The following is a 16,361-nucleotide window of genomic DNA, read 5'->3' as shown; positions in this document are numbered from 1 at the left end:
CTTATACACCGAAAAATACGTTAGTTAAGATCCGTATGATCTGTCAGTTTAATCAATGTCTGGTGTTTCGGAGTATCTGAATATCATCTACAAGATCAAATTCTGGTTCTATAGCTATTCTATAAATAGCAGACAAAAGGCCAACATCTGGTAAAGGATTTATATTTAATTAATTTATTACTTAGTGTCTTTTTCTATTTGATTCACAAGTAAATATTTTAATTTAGTGGAAAGATGAGCTTGACATTTACTAACTTGATTTGGACATGCTTGACACTATTATAATCAGATTATGCATTGTGTTATGTTGAGTTAAATAAAATCCCGTGTTAGTTAATTTATTTATCGCTCCAGTAGCTATATCAACGTATTTGCGAATACCGTTGTCATAGTGGTAGGTTTAGTTGTTGATTAAATGTCGTACACCAAGCACACAATTCCGGAACAAATAAACCAATATGACTTATCTAACGGTTGTCACTGAGTAGAAAATTTAAGGGCATAGAATAATTTCTTTCTTATTCTAGAAAATTGTTTTCGTGTGGTTGGACTGCAGGTAGGCCTAATATACAGCATGGTTGTAAGTCACTACATGTATTTGGAAATGTATGTGTAGCGAACTGTGTAACATGAAAGCAAAATACTTTGCATAAATACATAACCGGTCACGGAGGGTGTATTTCACCGATTTCTCGAGATGGCAGCAGCAGGGGTGCTATTATAGTAACTGTTCAATGTTACTGTTCAATGTTGGTTCTGTGGCGATATTACTGAAACGTTACCTCAACATTGCGCCCGTGTTGATGGTGCATCATTTCCTACAGTATCCGTTCTTCCATATTTAACTTCGTGCTATGACTTGCAGTGCTAGAGACAGAGTGATAGTTATCTTATTTCTATATTCCAGCTCAGCTTGTTTTTGTGGCATCTTCACTAGTACCTCCACCAGAGGCCTTTGTTGCTAAATTTGCTTATGATAAGCGGAATTGTGTTTGTTTATTGTTTTTATTTTATTTTTAGAGTCACGAGTTGCGGGTTTCTTTGGTTTGGGGGGGGGGGCTTGTTTTATTCTGAGGTTGCTGATTTGAACTTTTTTGTAATAGCTGACTTCAACACATTAGCCTACACATTGTTACAATTTTAAAATCATCCTATACACACTCCTGTTTAATTCAAAAACACACTCACAATTGTGAACTTTCTGGCCCGCCCACTTGACATATTCTACATTCCAATTAAGAGGCGTAAGTCGCCATTGAGAGTGAGCCATAAAAGAGAAGACTCTAAAATCAATGCTGATTGTTTTTTTTTGGGGGGGGCTTCTCTCGGAAGGTAGCGCCACATGTTTTGAACGGCAATGCCGATTATTTTTCTGGGATTGGCAACACTGCCTATCATATCTTATGCATAATTAGTGAGTAAGTAACGAATCTTTTACGCCCCTTAAAAGCACATAAAGCCGGTGCTTAACTCCGGTTGTTCCTTGGGTACAAGTGGGTGAGAATGGTGACACATTCCCTTAAAAGGTGTGCCACTCCATAGCAGGTTAACATCAACTACCCGCTGGTACCCATTATACAACTGAGTAGGCTGAAGCAATTTGGAATAGTGTCTCGCTCAAGGACACAACAACCCTTTACAAGCAAGCCTTGAACTCTCAATCTTTCGACTACAAGCCCAAAACCTAACCACCAGACTTCAACATATATATATTCTCTCGCTACGGGCTCGGACAATTCGACCGAGTTCATGACCCCAAATTGACCTTTAGAGTTTCCATACAATAACTTGTAATATATTTTGTGTATCTTCACGAAATTCCGCAAGCTTTCAGTAAACACTAAAAGTCTTGTGTGGACACAAATTTAGAATTTTTATGAAGTATTTTTACTAAAAGTTGGCTTTTTGGAGTCAAAATGTTACCTGCTTCGAGTGCAAAGTGATTTTGATGTTAAGATTAAAAATACTTTTCTGAATCTGAAAATTGTACAATTTCATTTCGGCAATCTCTAAAACCTCCTAAATTTCAAGCTTTGTTTTAGTAAGATTTTATATTTTATTTATCCTAACTCTATACGAGGTCGGTCAATTTGACCGACTTCGTAACAACCATAAAAAATACGAAATAAGTCTCAATTACTATTTTTTCTTTCTAGAACGACTTCAAATTGTAACAGGAAACTACATTTGTTTATCCTCATTTGTTCAACATAGTATACACAAAATATATTGTATTATATTATTCCCTGTTTCGATTTTTTAAGGTATCCACTCTGGAACGGTAGTTGCCGGAGTTGTAGGACTCAAGATGCCGAGGTACTGTCTGTTTGGAGATACCGTAAATACAGCATCACGAATGGAAAGCACAAGTGAAGTAAGATTTTCTTTGTTGCATGTGCTCATTTTATTTAGTCACGTATACAAGTCCATCCGATCTCTTTCTTAACGATGAGCTATGGGAACTTACAATGCTAAAATCCGAGGTTCGATTCCCTACGGTTCACAGAGCGCAGATAGCTCATTATGTAGCTTTACGTTAAAACAAACAAACAGTCTGGTCTATTAATTTGTATTACAATTCCTAGGCTCTTTAACTCCTATTACACTTTCAACGCAAATGTGTTATTAATTTTGTCGATTAATAACCCTTTTTTAATGTCCTTTACAACTTTTGATACATTCATTGTTATTGTTAGTTTGAGTATATATTTCTGATAAAACGATATTATATTTTCTATCGATAAATATGCACGTTTTGCCTCATAAACTAATGCAGTATTTCTGTTTTTCACAGGCATTAAAAATTCATGTTAGTGAACGAACCAAGGACCTACTTAACGAAAATGAGTGGCATCTGTCAGAGCGAGGAACAATTTTGATCAAAGTAGGTTTTTTTATTTTTGCCACAGTTGAATACCAGACATAATTTACAGTTTTTAAGCCTAAACAAAATATACTTAATTTAGGTACTTAAAAACAGGCGAAACACTACGAACTTGAATGTTTTTCAATAGTAAATATAATTTAATTTTTTAACACCTCTGAATTTTATTGAATATCTCACACTCTCAATTCATTCCAACTACTATTAATACAAGTCCTTAGTTATAATTCATCTACTGTTGTAACTGATTTAAAAGGGTTGAAAGAGGTACATCTCACTAGTTCGAAATTAATAACTTACTTCAAGAAACACGTTTTTTTATTATTATTATTGATAACAAAAGTCGTTTTAAAATGTATTTAACTGATAAATTACGTGTAACATAATGAATTAATAATACTGACTTCTTACACCTATTCAGTGAAAATCTGGCCTATCTGATTTATGTTATTCAAAACATTAAATTTTATTAGAAAAGAAAATTATCTTCATTATAACGTCAATAATTTAAACTATGAGCATGCTGTCAAATTCCGAACGACTGAACTCACAGAAATTAGTATACCATCCCAATAATAATTACATTACAAATTATTTAATTTCTGCAGCACATATTGGTGTATAGAAGACATTTTAACACTAGAAATAAACGACCTTATAACACCAGATTGTTTTTTTTCTTCTTTAATTTGACACTCAGCTTTGCGGTTTACAGCTTCTCCAGGGGAGTTCGACTAAAACACGAACCGTAACTGTGTGCTGTCAGTTAAGGTTTGTGTTTCGATGGAACGCTCCTGTACAATTTGGTGTTCTACGCTCATTTATTTCTAGTATTTATTACATTATACTTGTTGACAAATGCTCTCAGATATACGTTCAACAATGTTGTAATGGTTAAACATTGTCCGATACGGGAGTTACGTTCATGCATTGTTTATTTTATTAATTTGAATCCTAGGTTAATCCCTTAGTGCTATTTCTATCCCCGTGACGGGCAGCAAGACCAGCTATTATTACTATTCGTATTAATAGTAACTTACATGCTGTACTTGATTAACGTCCGGACTCGGTCGGTGTATGAGCAAGATATCTTTTATACGGAAGCTATGCTCGCGATTGTCCAATGCTAAGATCATTTTAAATGGGCGACTTTGTCACGCTCACCTAGGCAGGGCTTGAGTTGTTAAAGTAATCAAGTGGAGTTTAGTTTCACAGCCCCTATCCGGGGGCTCTTATTTCGATTATTTGATGACGTCATATAGAAAAGTAAGTCAAATGTAGAAGAATTACATGTTACAAAGTAAGCCTACAATGAAGTAAGCCTCCATAAACGATTTGAATTGGTAAGATTGTGATAACTTATTGTAAAATTTTCGTATGTCCTTGGACATTCAACAACAGGATCGTTTTCACAAAAGTTTCTTACAACAGGAACGGCGCTCCGGTTCGCTCCCCCTCAACTCAAGCCCTGCATCTAAGGCTTGTTGAAGTATACGAAGTCTAGACGCTGATAAAACCTTGCGGAAACCAGGGACTAGTAGGTTTAAAAACACATATCAGCTGTATTTAAGAGTAAATTTCTTAACTGACTTTTAATAATTAAATAATATTTACCCATTAAAGGTAAGGTAATAGAATATGTTCATTTTTTTTTCCATTTTTATCCAAACTAGTAATACTCTTTCCTTTGGCAGATCTGGATATAGTGATATTATCATTTTTACTTAAATCATTCAAAGCTATTAATTCCTCTGATGTTAAATTTAGAAATATTTTACCTTTATAATTACAATTATTAAAAAAATGCCAAAGATATTCCACTAATCTGAGTTTTAACATTGCTAAACGATTTACCAAATCTATTTGTATGACAGTAATTACAAAAGCAGCTTAAACTGTGCAAAATAATCTTCATTTCTAAACTTGTCCCCCGATGGGACAGCGGTGAGTCTTCTGGATTTACAATGCTAAAATAAAGGGTTAGATTCCCTTCGGTGGACACAGCAGATAGTCCGATGTGACTTTGCTATAAAAAACACACTTCTAAACTTATTATGAAAAAAATATATATCCAGAGAAAACTCTGAGTGATTAAAAATAGCATCATCAGATTATTCCATGAAGAAATTTCTACCTAACTGGTAACTTAAATGGGTCAACTTAACCAACCGTGTTTTCTGGAATTGTATAAAGATTTTGCTGTTTGGGTTTTTAAATAATGTTTGAGTTGTAAAAAATCTAAAGAACCTTCTTGGTTCACTACAATTAAATTAGTTCTATAGATGGTTGGGTTCAAAATTCAAATACATAATTTTTATATAATTTCGAAATTCAGTTTTATGACTAAGTCTGCAATAATAGAACTGAAGGCCAAATATTTTCAGACGTTTCCATTCGTTCAAAAAATATATATACAATTTAGTTTTGAATATCACCAGAGTAAATTTTTCACTGTTTTTGAATTGAGTTAGAATAGATTTATCATGGCGTTGTATAATAATATTAGCAATCGACCTATTTTTAGCAAATTTCAAATGTAATATAAATTATAACCACATTATGTACTTAGATTTCCGTTAGTGTTAAAAGCAATTACAAAATAATAACATATATCACACGCAAGCCATCCCTTTATAAGTCTTCCCACCCTCATACAAAGTTTTAATTTAGACATAGAATTTCGAGCAGAAAGGCAGGGTCGCCAAATTTTACCACCCCGATCTGCTAAAAAATTAAAAAGCAAATTGCTGTATTGGCCTGATTATAAGGCGATGTTTTTTATTAATAATTAGGCTGTAAAATCCATAGTCACCTTATTATCACGGCCGACCACAGGCTCCTTCCCCTATTCTAGCCTGTTGCATCCCTAAATGTCCAGATAGCATCCGTCTACACATGCGCACCAGATGTTCGCTCAAGGTCATTGCTAATTCTTGCAACTAATCTACCTGCAGACTGTTCAGTTATAGTATTGATTTTGCAGACCTAAAAAGAACGTTATGACACTCAATATTTTTCTTTCACATGGTTTCTGAAAATAGGGGTCGCCTTATATTCGAGATCGCCCTATAGTCGGGCCAATACAGTAGAATCAAAAATAGAAATAAACTCTGTGACTTAATTTATAATTAATGACTTTGATTAATGAACCAGATGCATCATAATGACCATATAAGACGAACTTTGAAACAACACCATATACGTATACCATACACAATTAAAATAAAAGTACCTATAGATTAGATCTAGAAGACAAATAATGAAGTAAATACCAACTAACATAAATATAAATCCTCATCACTAACGAAAACCCTTACTTCGTATGCACACACACACAAAACCCTCAAAATATGAACCTAAACCTCCATGGCCATTTGAAATGCCACAGTTTTCAGACTCCACCTAGTCTATCTTAAGGTGAATTAGATCTGCCGTCAATGTATCAAATACATTATAAAAAAGGAATACGGTTTATAGTAATAAGAGTAACTTAAACGGGGAGCTGACTTTGCTAACTTTCAGCCACAGTCTGTGCATGACTCTTTCGTATATGGAGGCTCTGTTCGTCATTGGCGCTTGCTAACTGAGATTTTATAATGATTAATTTGAATGGACGTCTTAGATCTAATACTTATAAAGCTTTGCGTAAAGAATTCGATAACGCCAAAAAATTTCTATACAGAAATGGTTTCCTCATTTGTGTTATTGACAGAATAATTCGTAATTATCTAAATAAGAGAAATTTTAGTAAACCATCCATATACGAGATTCTGAAATATCTAGCTGTTATTACCTTGTCATAAATGGATAAACATTCTTTGATTATTCAAAATCAGCTAAGAAATTTAATTTTCAAGGTATATCCTCAAACACAACCGTTTTATTTATTTAAGAACCGCATTCCTGCATAAAATTTATTAAATATAGATTTAAAATTTGCGTGTTCCTTCTTTCCTCAAGGCTGTATCGGGTCTCCTAAAACAAAATTATTAACTCGTGCCGAAGAACATTAAAGTTTGATATCCACGATTAGATGTAGTATACTTGAACAGGCCCGAGATGAGTGTGGCTTAGCTGTTCCTTAAAATTATTTTAAGATCTTAGCCTAGATCAATGATGAACACAGCTTCATATAAACGATAGATTGCTCATACAGATACCTAGGCCGGAAGTTAGCTCAGCATTATATATAAACTGTATTCGTCTTTTTATAATGTACTACTTCAATCCTTATACTGTATAATAAGTCAATAAGTTGTTTTACTATTTCTATTATTATACTATGTAAAAAGACAACAACTATTGTTACTTTTTCTATCCTTAAACTATGCAACAATACAATAAGCTATTGTTGCTATTTCTCTCTTTTTACTTTGTTACAAGACAGTTAACTATTGTCACTGTTTCAATTCTGATACCATGCAACAAGACAATAAGCTATTGTTGATATTTTTATCCTTATACTATTTAACAGGACAATAAGCTATTTTTGCTATTTCTATACTGATACCATGTAACAATACAATAAACTAGTGTTACTCGAACCATATTTAATCTTCACAGTAACAGACATCGCGGCCTCTATGAGAAAAAAAAAGGATTTTCACAAAAGTATGTCCCATGATATAACAAGTCAGTTATTTTGGGTAATTTGCGACTTGAAGATGACAGTACCATTGATTGTTTAATCAATCTGCTTCTCCCTTTTGACATTTCTGTAAGATTACTTATGAAAGTTTCATTTGCATATTTTGATAAAACAAGTATGAATACTTGCATGATTCATAGCTGTTAAACATTTTTAATCTCATATTTCTTAAATGTAATTGTTCTTCTTTACTTAACTCATATAAGATTAAAATAAGAATATATCAACCATGGCTTCTTTGAGAGTCAGCAACGACCAGCTACCTTTTGTGATTAAAAAAATCTGATTTGCAGTACTTTCTCTACACAGTATATGTCTAGAATCTTAGAAGACATTTAAGCTAATCTATATACTACTAAAACTCTGAGATTGTTTGTTTTCTTGTCTGTAATTAAATACAGCAAAAACGGCGCACAATAGCGCCATATTTGTAATGAGATGAGGATAGAAACAGAATAAAACAAGTTTCGTTAAAATCGGGCCACGGGTTACCGAGTTATCTCCGTTTTTCGGGTCACTTTTCGTACATTCCATTATTATAAAACTTCGTTTTCCACGTGATGAATCACTTTAAAATATCTTCTATAAATAACAATACAACAGAATTTAAATGATGAGATGAAAATGTGTTATAACAGGTGCTTAGAAAGAACAACAATAAAATGGACCTACAATATTGTTGATTATTTGCAAATAGTAACTATGGCGACGAGGTAATAAGATAAAAATCAAATCGAGAATAACAACAAAATTTTATAAACGAAAACATCTCTCCGAGCATTGGCTATTATATTATTTCCCTGTCAATGTTTTCATCTTCGTTAAAAGGCGTAAGATGACAAAAACAAGATCTTGAAAAATCTATCTATATACTACTAAAACTCTGAAATTGTTTGTTTGTTTGTTTGCTTATTTCCTCGGTCAAAAAATCATTCACACTACCGTTCGCGCTCTTTACGAAACTTCATCGGGCCACGGGTTACCGAGTTAGCGCCGGTTTCGGGTCACTTCTATTAAAATTTATAGCATGAGTAATTTTACATCACACTACCGTTCGCGTTCTTTACGAAACTTCTTCGATCAAATCTATTTCCCTGTCAATGTTCACATCTTCATTAAAATTCGTAAGATAACAAAAACAAGATCTTGAAGGATTTCTCAATAATGTGCCTTGGTTATGGTAAGTAATTCGAAGAAAAAATAAAGTGTTACTGTTTCTTATTTGTAGAAGGTTTGAGAGGAAAGACCACAACATAATGAACTAATTCATCACAATACTTGAAAACTCTGACTTAACTTTTTTTGAAAAATGAAATGGTCTTTTCTTTTACTCCTAATCAACAATCAAATATCTTTTCTTGAATTATGAATAACATGAATGGATTGAAATATTTAATTAAATTATCTCAAAATAAACCTTCTTTTCGGTGCAAGATTGAAATTAGCTTGAATTCTTCATAACCTCTGAATAGTGGGTGATCCAACGGGTTACGGGTTGTCTAGTATGCTATAAAATGAATGTATAATTGCTATCGGGTTTACTTCTGACGATCAAATCCGTTTTGTGCTGTAAGATACAATTTATTCAATTTACTGTTGTAACGTATTCTACCACTTGGTGGGTTCCTTTGGATTATTTGGTAAAAATAATACCAAGTCCAGCCGTGTAAGGATAACGAATTAGTTTATTTCTTCTATAACGTTTCTACAGGCTATGGTCAATTGAACTTTGTAGGCCTAAGTTCACAAACAACATTGCAACAGAAATTCCGAGACTAACGATATCACTGGCGTAAGTATACCCCCGCAATCGATGGGGCGGCAAGCCAAAAGGGGTCCGAATCAGCCAGAATCGGGACTACAATTATATCAAAATAAATGTAGGGGACCCAAATACTACTTATTCGGGGAGGGTACATCTTAGTTACGCCACTTAACGATACATATGCCTAATTTACAAAAAAAAAATTACAAATTTCCTTGCTAATCGATCTGAACTGAATCCCTTGTTGATTACTCGATAGCTTCTCATTAACTACCCATTCACTCACTGCTTCACTTTACTCATATTTTACCATACTCGTCTTCCACTTTACTCCAAGTTATAAAATTTTGCGCCTTCCAGCAAACATTTAAATTAAAACACTGAAAATAAAGCTTACGACAGTACAATTAGGAAAAGCTGATGCAGTTTTAGATCACCTAGTGCTCTGTTTCAGAATCTGAGACAGCATAAGTTGATACCATACAATTTGATTATTATCGAACATGCATTTATCAACATGAGTGTTTGATTTTGATGTAAAAAAAATGTATTTTGTTTGATAAGTGAATAATTCTACTTGATCAGGGTAAAGGGGAAATGAAAACGTATTGGCTCTATGGACGAAAAGGGAAAAAAAGGATAAGAAGCAGCGAAATACAAAATCTCAAAGAGGAACTTCAAGTTTTGTCAAACCCAGAGCATGATAGCAGTACAAGCGGGTCGTTATGTTCGCCATTTGCAATAGAGGCAATGGGTAATTTCTTTTCGAATGATGATTTCACTTCTAATTGTTTCACTCCTAATCAGGACGTAGAAACTTATGAATCACCAGCATCTTTACAGTCTGTGACGTCATTTAGTTTTAATTATAACAAGTTCGGACAAGATCCTCCAATCGTTTCGCAGAAGTCAACTTTTTCGTCCGTTAGCACTCAGACTAGTCCTTTTCGATCCAGCCAGCAACGCCGAAAGAAGATTTGGCAAGCATGTGGACTTCTTCAAAGTAAAACAGCTTGGGAGAACGACATTTTTTACCCACTGCTAAATAATGTTGGAGAAAAAAGAAACGGATGTTGCCGTTGCTCTCACGACAAGCCTCGAAACGCTAATTCTGACTTGAATCTCTTAAGTGTAAGTCATAGTAACCAGCAAATTTCCTTCTGCACTCGTACTGTTATAGTCCAAGAAAGAAGTTCTAAAGGAGAATTATCAGAGACGAAAAATACTTGTTGTTGTTTTAGTTCTTGGACTAAAAGAAGAAAAGCAAGAAGATGTCGCACTTGCTTCTTTCTTTGACAGCCTTCTCTCTGATTCTGTTACTCATTCTAATATTGGTCTATCAAAGACAATCACTTTTGTGTTGTTACGGTGAACTGACGTAGCAAGTTAGGCTAACTTTTAGGCCTACTCGTTCCAAAGTGTTATATATACATATTTGTACAATGGAATGTGGTTTTATTTCGGAATTAGAACGCCATGTTTTAATTACCAGCCTATTTCATGAATAAATCCTTGTGTGTGTGTATAATAAAGGCAGAAATTTATATAACTTCACCATTTTAAAGTAAATTTTCATAATACTAATACTTGAAAAATCACATATTTTTCAATCAAATAGAAGTAATTTATATGAATTCTGTGACGTACGTATTACTATAAGCCAGACATCTTGTAAAGATATATATATATATATGTTGTAAAGTTCAATATTTTTAACATGGATTGAAATCGTATTTATTACAGTGAATGTCTTCCTGCAAATCAATATTAGCTTTATTCACAGCATCTAAAAGTTTATCTTATAAATGTGTCATACATCCATCGATACAATAGGCTAAACAACAATATATTAAGCACATTTACTTCTAATTAGCTTATGTGACTTTCTAAAAGACATCTCACAAAACGTCAAACCGGAATTACACCTGGTGTAATTGTTACATAACACATATGGTTACGTCTTTACTATAAAATATTTAAAGAGACAACTATTCGTTGAGACCATAAATGAAGATGAAATATTTACAGTATTGTACAGAAATCAAGTACCAAGGGAAAAAATTGAGAATTGGTTAAAATTTTTCATAACTGTTTTTGTCAAAGTGTATTACATCTATAAGTAGTTGTATTAATCGAAGGCTAATATGTGATGTTTAAAACTGTATATATATTTATAATAATCAATAAAAATTAACATGTCTGTCAATTGTTGCATAAAAGTGAATCATATCGAACGTGTTCTTAAGTCTAAATCAGTGTTAATCCTCAAAAACTAGAGTTAATATTATCAAATTGTGCTACATCATAAAAGTTGAAGTTTATGGTTTAAATGCTTTATATATATGTGTGTTTAAAGTGTGTCCTTGTATCTGTTATTTAATGATTGAAAAGTTATTTTCAATATATATTACATGGATTAAGCGAAATAGTAAAACTATAAATGTGGCCTAATAATATTACTTGTAACGTATATGTGTTATTTCACGTATTTCATATGATTCAGAGATTGAGAACGTTATATTAAAACAATTTTGGAGCATCACCATGACGTTATAGTCCATGTTGCCATATCTGATCATACTCTATCTGACGACAGTGCTTCTTGACAACAGCCTAACAGTGAAGTATCCATTGCAAAACGCTCTGTTGTAAGGCTGTCATGCCCAAAGCACATCACTCCTCCCTACTTGTTTTTCATAATCCATCTAGTATAGAAGGACGACGGTTACCCAGCGCTCATTTTAACAGTTCAATTGCACAGAAATCCATAGGTGAAGTATTCGGCGACTTGACTGATATGTCTTCTTGTGGAATAGCATGGACATTTGTTTTTTTCTTCAGCTGCATGATATGCGTAGGTTGAAAGAATATTTCGTGGAAGCAGCTTGTGTGCACGTGACTTGTATGGTGACCTTCTGATTGTTTTGTGTACTGATGTTTGGGACACGAGAACGGCTTTTGCTACTGATTCTCATTTGTTACAAGACGCAACACTCTGCTTACCATGGCTGGAGTACGACTTGTTGCAGGTCTCTTTCAGGATGGTCCTGCTACTCCAAGTTGATCCACATTTATTTGCTTTCAAATGCCATCAAATACAAGGAATATCCTCGTCTTACAAAACCTAAATCCCCGATCTGAACAAATCTTTATAATCTGTATTAATATTTCGCGCTAGAAAGGGCTGTTACATACCTTTCTCAAAAGCGACCAATGATTGGAAACATCACAACGTCAAACAATGTCAGTATGTAGTTCTGATACATGCCATTCCATTGCAGTTTTATATCTTTATATTGGCCGTATCTATTATGTTATATGATGATTTTCATTCTTAAAATAATTTCAATATAACATACTCAACAATCTTTATATCTATATACTAAATCCAAAGCAATTTTTGTGTGGATATTTTAATGCTTGTTTAGACCATAGTACATTGTGATCTTATTATTATAACACACATTAACTTTAGGTTATCTTTTATATATGGCACTTATGAGAAAAATTGAGCATCACGGTTTGTATGAAAGTGCTTGAAAAACAGTTCACGTACCTTACATGACTGGCTGCTATATTAGAACTTATAATACATTAACAGCGTATCTTTTAACAGTACAATAATCATGTGAGGGGACAGGTGATTGTCTGAGCCTTATATACACAGAGATGCAGACACGTCACGGTTAATATTCGAAACAATTGGCAAGAGCAAGGACCTCGCCGATTTTCAAAGGGAACTGATCGTTGGCGTGCTTTTATCTCTAGTGTCATTACAAAAAACCGTTTTTCTTGATCAGTTGTTAAAAATCGTTTGTGATAAGTGGGTGTCAGCAGAGGCAAGCGAAAGAGAACAATGTGACCACCAACCGTTGATGAATAATTGAACATTAGAATTCGGCCATCTTCAACTGTTCCATGTAAAAGACATTACATCAACTATACTAGTCCGAAAATCATTTATCTCAATAAGTGATGTCTAATGAGTCGTGTTATAACTTTATCTGTCCTGGCAACACAGAAAACCACAGGAACATTGGCCTTTGCTTGTGTTGTTCCAACACTGTAAATTTGATGGAGGTGCTGCCATGGTGTGGGGGAATGTTCCCCTAGCAGGGATCAGATCCTTTGATTCCTCTAGCAATCATATCCTTCACATGGCGCTATATTTTTGTTCTGGTGAAATACTACAGAGTTTTAAAATTATCTATTGATATATTTAAAGTGTATGCTTGTGTCTTGTATTTTATGTAATGAATAAAAACTTGATTTTAAATGTAAGATATTTTATAACATTAATATAACAATACTGTCTTAGAGATTTAATCTTATTCATTGTCTAGCATAAGACAATAGCTATCTTCGGTTTGCAATTAAACGTCACATTCATCACCGTAATTCTCTGCCAACATAGAGTATGTGAACAGATTACAGACCACATCCTGTCTGCCAACATAGAGTATGTGAACAGATTACATATCACATTCTGAGATGTAATAAAATATGACGCTTTACGGTTTCTTGTTATACGAGATCGAGGGTCTTCCCAGTGGTGTGTCTTCGGAGTTACAACGCTAGAAACCGTGTTTATATGACCGTGGAGGCCAGAGCACAGATAGCCCATTGTGTAGCTTTGTGCTTAACTTCAAAACAAACGCATTGATTTTTATGTCACAACAAAAACTGCTCTAAGAATCTTTTTTTCAATAGCTAATTAAACAAATATACAAACTTTAATTTATTCGTGCTAATTAAACATTACAAATACAATTGTTTACTGCCAACCAACCGGTGGTTCAGCGATAAGTATAAGAGCTTATCACATTAAAAATCGGGTTTGATAGCCGCACTGGGCACAGCTCAGATAGCCCATTTTATTAAACATCTGGATGCTCTTCCTCATCAGAAAATTATGCTGTCAATGAAGACAAATATTGAAATAAAAACCACAAGTTAAAAAGATTGTTATTTGTCGTTCTGAATGTGTGTGTGTTTTTTTTTCTTATAGCAAAGCCACTTCGGATTATCTGCTGTGTCCACTGAGGGGAATCGAACCCTTGATTTTACCGTGTTGCCATCTGATCATTCTTGTGCTGGTACAACTTTTAATCTGTAATTTAAGTTTTCACAGTATCCTTAAACCAAAGGGTATATCTAAATAATGATTTTTCTTTTTTGCTTTCGTAATGCAAGGAATACATAAAATAAATCTTTCAAGAGCAAATTAAAGGTCAAATCAATGGGCATTTCGTACAGTCTGTACGTACTTTGGTTAAATTCAGACTTTGTTGTTAAACAACAATTAAAATTAATTCCTGGTAATTTAATAAATGCAAAGCAGTTTTTATGCGGAATCATATATAGTCTTCTCAGTGAAAAACATCGCGCCCTCTATGAGAAAAAAATGTGACTTGAAGGTGACAATACCATTGAGTGTTTTTAATCAAAATGTTCATCACTTTTGAGATTTCTGTATTTTTTTTGTACAAATTTTATTTGGATATTTTGGTAAAAAAAGTTTAAATACTTGTACGATTCATGGCTGTAAAACATTTTTTTAATCTCACATTGTTTAAAGATATTTTGCTTCTTTACTAAACTCACATAAGCTGGAAATAAGAATATATCAAACATGGCTCCTTTGATAGTCAGCAAAGACCAAATACAATTTAGTGATTTAAGTTCCTTATTTGCAGTTTTTTTTCTATACTGTATATCTATAGACATCTAAAAATAAATTAAGCTGCTATTCTAAAAAATTAACATATGAGTGCTTTCAGTTTTACTTCGGAAGGTCGAAATGTTGTAGCAGTGTAAAATACGTTTTATCTAACTTCTGTTGTAATGTATTTTAAGTTGTTAGAAAAACAATGGCAAATTACGACTCGTTCTGTAAAATGATAAACATTTAATTCTCTGGTGCCACGTTTAGTTCTGTAAAATATTAAATATTTAATTCTCTGGTGCCACGTTTAGTTCTGTAAAATATTAAACATTTAATTCTTTGGTGCCACGTTTACTTTTGTATTCACATGACGATTAACATCTGTGATTAATTTCATAAATATTAAACAGTTTGCTAATAAGCTCATTAAAAATCATTTAAATAATTTACTTTGTTCAGCAACATTGTCGTCCTAGTTATTCTCGAAATAATTAAAACTGCCAGTGTGTGATCGCGTTTTAATCTTTGGTTTTAAATAATAATTTAAAATATGTCGTTGTTATAACCCCGTGTGATAGTATGCTTCATTAATTTCTTTGTGTGTATGTGTAACGAGCTAAAATCCGGGTTTCGATACCCGTGGTGGGCAAAGCACATATAGCCCATTGTGTAGCGTTGTGCTTAATTACAAACAAACAAGCGTCTGACCCATTGATGGTTCTGAACAACGACATCTTACCCACTAGTAAGTTAGTCGACAGACAATGTGTTAGATATATCCTTCTTTACTGGCTCATTACAGGTTTCGTTGTATTTTAGTGCCGATGAGACCTTTCCCATATTTCCAAACCTATCAGACCATCTAGTGAGGTTACAATACATATAAAGTCTTGGTTGAAACCTGTTGACATTAGTCGTTTAGAAGTCATCACGTCTAAACCAGCGAACCTTGATCTGATAGTTAGTAACAGCTCTTTGTAGTTCAACTCAGAAATTACACATTGCAGACGGGTTATAATTTATGTTTCTATTCTTTATTGTTTTGAAGACTTATTAGTGAAGAATTATTGAAGACACACATTGAATATGAGAATAATTTCACTGAAACAGTGTAGCGTTATAGTAAATTGAGCTTTCAGAGACATAATTATTCTGTAACAGAAACCTATTTCTGAAGGCCCGTCAGGACCAGGTGGGTAAGGTACTCGGCTCGCAATCTGTGGGTTGCGAGTTCGAATCCCGCACACCGTGTAACAGAAAGGTATTTCTTCTTCGTTGAAGAGAAGGCTAGTTGGCAGATAGGATCGCGTGGGAGGGATAATATTCATTAATCCTTCTTTTCTGAAGGCCCGGCAGGACCAGGTGGGTAGGGTGCTCGGCTAGCAATCTGTGGGTCGCG

At 33.8% G+C, this 16,361-nt stretch overlaps 1 protein-coding gene across 1 annotated transcript in view; it reads left to right on the top strand.

The window, feature by feature from the left end:
- Positions 1–11,857, top strand: part of LOC106462795 (soluble guanylate cyclase 88E-like) — a 66,956-nt gene extending 55,099 nt beyond the window's left edge. The window contains exons 9-11 of the mRNA XM_022390139.1: positions 2,265–2,374; positions 2,795–2,884; positions 9,883–11,857. Coding sequence (XP_022245847.1) covers positions 2,265–2,374; positions 2,795–2,884; positions 9,883–10,593 — 911 coding nt within the window. The 3' untranslated portion in view covers positions 10,594–11,857. The remainder of the gene's footprint in view (positions 1–2,264; positions 2,375–2,794; positions 2,885–9,882) is intronic.
- The last annotated feature ends 4,504 nt before the right edge of the window (positions 11,858–16,361 follow it).

The sequence above is a fragment of the Limulus polyphemus genome, unplaced genomic scaffold, assembly GCF_000517525.1.
Source record: "Limulus polyphemus unplaced genomic scaffold, Limulus_polyphemus-2.1.2 Scaffold1254, whole genome shotgun sequence".
In the NCBI taxonomy this organism is placed as follows: Eukaryota; Metazoa; Arthropoda; class Merostomata; order Xiphosura; family Limulidae; genus Limulus; species Limulus polyphemus.
The sequence above is the reverse complement of the archived record's forward strand: the minus strand, read 5'-3'. Positions and strand labels throughout refer to the sequence as shown.